At 41.6% G+C, this 4,238-nt stretch overlaps 1 protein-coding gene across 1 annotated transcript in view; it reads left to right on the top strand.

The window, feature by feature from the left end:
- PDPK1 (3-phosphoinositide dependent protein kinase 1) overlaps window positions 1-1,878 on the top strand; it is an 8,127-nt gene extending 6,249 nt beyond the window's left edge. The window contains exons 8-9 of the mRNA XM_009070904.1: window positions 209-361; window positions 934-1,878. Coding sequence (XP_009069152.1) covers window positions 209-361; window positions 934-1,041 — 261 coding nt within the window. The 3' untranslated portion in view covers window positions 1,042-1,878. The remainder of the gene's footprint in view (window positions 1-208; window positions 362-933) is intronic.
- Window positions 1,879-4,238: the final 2,360 nt, after the last annotated feature.

Below are 4,238 nucleotides of genomic sequence, written 5' to 3'. Positions count from 1 at the left end.
AGGAATGTACTGCAACCCCCTGAAAAAGGAGTCAGATCAAATAGGTAGAGTAAAAGGAGAATGAAAGTCCCCCAAGTGCAGACATTCCATCCTATCACCGAGCTGGTTTTACTCTGCTTCTGTTGTTAAATTCAGAGATTGCACATTTACATTTTTATTTCCCTCATGCTTTTTGTTTTTGCATTGCTCCTTCTGCTTTTCTTCTTAGGGGTTGTTCGCACGTCGGCGCCAGTTGCTGCTCACAGAAGGGCCCCACCTGTACTATGTGGATCCTGTCAACAAAGTTCTAAAAGGAGAAATTCCATGGTCTTTAGAGTTGCGGCCAGAAGCCAAGAATTTTAAGACATTTTTTGTTCACACGGTAAGTTTCTGTGTTGAATTTCTTTGTAAATTGCACTAAGAGCTTTGGGCATCTGGTGTAAGTTGTTATCAAAGAGTTGTTTTTTTTTTTACTTAAATACAAGGATTGCTAATCTTAATTTAAAACAAAAGCCTGAACAAAACCAACTAAAACAAGCACAAAACCCAACCCCCCCCAAACAAGATCAAATAGTAATAAAAGCAAACACCCATGCAAAGCCCAATTTATCCCCTAAATACAACTGTGCTTTGATTATTGCTGTGTGAATAAACTGTAAGGGGATTTGGGGGTTTGAAAGATGTTCTTAAGAAGGACTTTCACAGTTTAACCCTCTGTATGTATGAATCCCCAGGAGTGTCCAGTCATGTGTTGTCTGTTGACTGCTTACCAATGTTGAGATGCCAGAGGTTGGGTTATCCAGGAATATATAATGTTGCATAGCTGTAATTGAATTTAACTTTTAGGAAGCTTAAGAACTGATTCTGAGTAATTATTTTATTGCTAGGTGCAGAATGATTTTCTTTTCTGTTGAACTGCATTTGGAATAATCATTACGTGTTGTTCACTTATAGCCAAACAGGACATATTACCTGATGGACCCGAGTGGGAATGCTCACAAATGGTGCAAAAAGATACATGAAGTTTGGCGGCACAGATACCACCAGAATGCTGCTAAATAGTAGAGCTCATCCAAAATCTCCCCATTTCCCTACTTGCTGCTAGAACTCCGTGTGCAGCCGATCAGAGGAATCTTTCACCCCAGCTGTTACCATCTCAAGGGGAAGCATATGTCTGAAATGTTCTCTTTTTTTTTTAAAGAAAGAAAAAAAAAAGAAAAGCAAAAACCTAATGGAATTCAGGGTTGCTTTGCTCGCTCTTTGTGCTTCTGTTGAGGCTTCCACATGCATATCATTGCAGTGAAGATCTTGCTTTTGTGCACTTCAGCTCAGTTTCTGCTGCAGACTAGTGGATAGACCTTGCATTACCAGCTTCACTTAGGATGAGTTCAAACCAATCCACACGCACACACGCCGAATCATGTGCCAGCCCTGCCTTTGCTGGGGCTGGTGGTTTCTGTGACTCTCAGATTATCATTCAACTGTATTTCATCAGGGAGCTTTTATATGCCTCTCCTAAGCACCACCTCTTTGTTTTCTCTTCCTTTCCTCACAGTCCCCCAGCTTCTCGGTATATGGCATTTGTAGCCAGGTCAGTTGCACCCTTGTGTAATTCCTAATGTAGTTCTGGTTGCAGGATTTATGTGGTACTTTAGTAATTATGTGAATGAATCAGATGTATGTATCTGGCAGACAGGCTCCAGTGATAAGGGTTTTGAGAGAGTGAAAAGCTGAACATGGCACTGAAAGCTTTCTACAATGGAAATGTTTGCTTCTGAAGCAGAGAAGATTTTAAGTGTTCAACTTAAATTTTAATCGTGTGTTTAATCAAGGGATGATAAACTTACCAGCATGCTTTCAACTAATGCTAACTAAAAAAGTAACTAGTTAGTATGGGGGGAAAAGGTTACTGTTGAAGTAGTAAATAGTTTTTCACCTTTTCAGCAGATGAGGGCTAGAAGCTTTCTTTCCAGGGTGTGCATGTGTTGTGCATTGTAGTGGGGCCAACCTATTTACCTGGGTAGAGAAGGAAGTGTGAAAGCTTTGTACAATTGATTACTTGACTTTTTTTTTTTTGTTTTTGTCTCATTGTATAATGAGATGTCAAATAATCCTATTTTTGGTCCTTGGACAAATACTTAGCAACTCTGAAAAGAATATAAGCAGTTGAAATATTAGATAATAAAGTAATCTGGTTTAAGAAAAATCAAAGGAAAATATTGATACAAAGGGGAAATATATGGTACTTAAAGCATATCTATGAAATGAAAATATTTTTCATATCGATCTCCTTTATCCTCTTCAAATTCAGGCGTTTTTGTGGTCAAACATTTCTTGTAGCATTGCAAAGACACAACTTTCTATGTGCTAAGAACAACTTCCCCAATGGTATTTTCAACATGCCTGTGTTTCTGAGCCTCGCAGAGAGGAGTGACCTAGGGCTGGACAAAGCCATTCCTTCCTTGTTTCAAGGGCAGTATAAACATCACACCTATTTGTTCACTGTCTACACACACCATCTCTTTGCATTTTGAGTTGTCATACCATGATACGCTTTTCCTTCCACCAAAGAAAGAAATGTTTCACTACAATGTTGAGAAACCTCATGGGCTGCTATTGTAGAAGCAGGATTTGGAAAGCAGTGGCTCGTCAGGATTTCTCAGAAAATACATGAATGTTGAGTGTTGTTGTACAGGTGAAGGAGATTTATTACTGATCTCTTAAAAACTCTGTGGTTGAGCTGGGTGGCAGTTCAGCTTTTCCAGTCCCTTTTTAAAAGAGACAGTGCAGTTGCCTTTCCTTTTGGAGGAGTTGCAGTTTTGTACTCTCCTGTATCCCACCCTGTACACAGAGCTGAGAGAAGTTAGGCCTGGCTGACACTGCTTGCAGGTGTCAGGGGAGCAAAGGTGTCCCGTGAATGCCTGAGGTGAGGAAGGCAGAACAGTGTTCCCTTTGCATCATGAGATGTTTCATCACTTACAAAGTACACCCCTCACACCTGAATTCGAGCAGCACAGTGCACTTTGCACCTGTCTGTTATCTGACCTAGGTGACAGGTGTTGTCAGTTTGTCCCAGAGCTATCCATTTTTTGCTCACTGTCGAATTCCAGCCGTGTGTCGTGGCCACTGCAGGCAGCCCTGCTGCTTTGGGGGTTAGACTTTGGTGCAGAGGTGCAGGCTTAGTCTCAGCTTCTTACAGGAGACTTGGCAGCAATGGAGATTGATGGTGCCACTGCTCTTCAGTGTGACAAAACCTGGCCACACATAACATGTCTGGCCAAGTGTTCTCCGTCGGCTCATTCGCTAGGTGGAACACTAGGTATACTTAAATGTGTTCAATACTTAGACTTGCAGTAATTTTGCCATAACAAAGTGATTGCTATGCTTTTTCACACCATGAAAATCCTCTCTCAGTAGACTTCTGTCCTGCCCAGCAAAAGGCTTTCGGCCAGCCGAGTCTTGGTGGCAGTGAGATGCCAAGAAAGTATCTGGAAGGCTGATGTCTGCATTCTAGAATTCCTTTCTCCTGTTGACAGTGCTGTCACTGGAAAACTGTGAGCATCTCTTGCAGCATCCCTCCCTCCCTGCAGAACTGCAGTGTTCCAGTCTCACTTAACTACTGCTTTTCTGGGAAGGAACTAGAACTTTTCTGGGAGAGGTCTTTACACTTCTTGGACTGTAAGTGATATCTGGGGCTCTGAAAGGTGGCAGAAGAACAGAGTGAGATACTATAGCGAGAGATAAAGCAGTTGTGGATTCAAGTATGTTTTACCAGTTTGTCTGCTTAAATGTGTATTGGCAGGTGCTGCATATTATGAAGGGCTGGTTCCCATTTGAAACGCTTATACCTGACCTGGGGTAGCTTCAGAGCTCTGTCGTGAAGACAGGTCACTCCTGTGGTGCATGGGAGTTCATGGAATGAGGTGTACAAGGGAGGTTCTTCAGAGCTGCACATAAGCCAGTTGATTTCTCTGCTTTTAATCCAAGGCCTTTCAAAGCACAAAAAAAATAGTTGATAGGCACTTGAAGACTCTTCTTAAGACTCCTCCTCACTCCAGACCTACTGAAAACCTCATCCATGGGTTGATTCATTTTTTCAATTTGAACAACTGCCAATCGTTTAGAAAGAATCTGGTCAGTAATGTTGTAATTTTGCTTTCCTTGGAGTTTGAATTTCATGAAGGTATATATTGCATCTGGGTTTTGTGGGGTGGAGCTTAAGAAAGGATGAAGTACTACTGAGTGAAAGGATTTTTGAA

This window comes from Acanthisitta chloris, unplaced genomic scaffold (assembly GCF_000695815.1).
Source record: "Acanthisitta chloris isolate BGI_N310 unplaced genomic scaffold, ASM69581v1 scaffold9213, whole genome shotgun sequence".
Taxonomy (NCBI): Eukaryota; Metazoa; Chordata; class Aves; order Passeriformes; family Acanthisittidae; genus Acanthisitta; species Acanthisitta chloris.
Note: the sequence above shows the minus strand (reverse complement) of the source record. Positions and strands in the feature narration are given on the sequence as shown.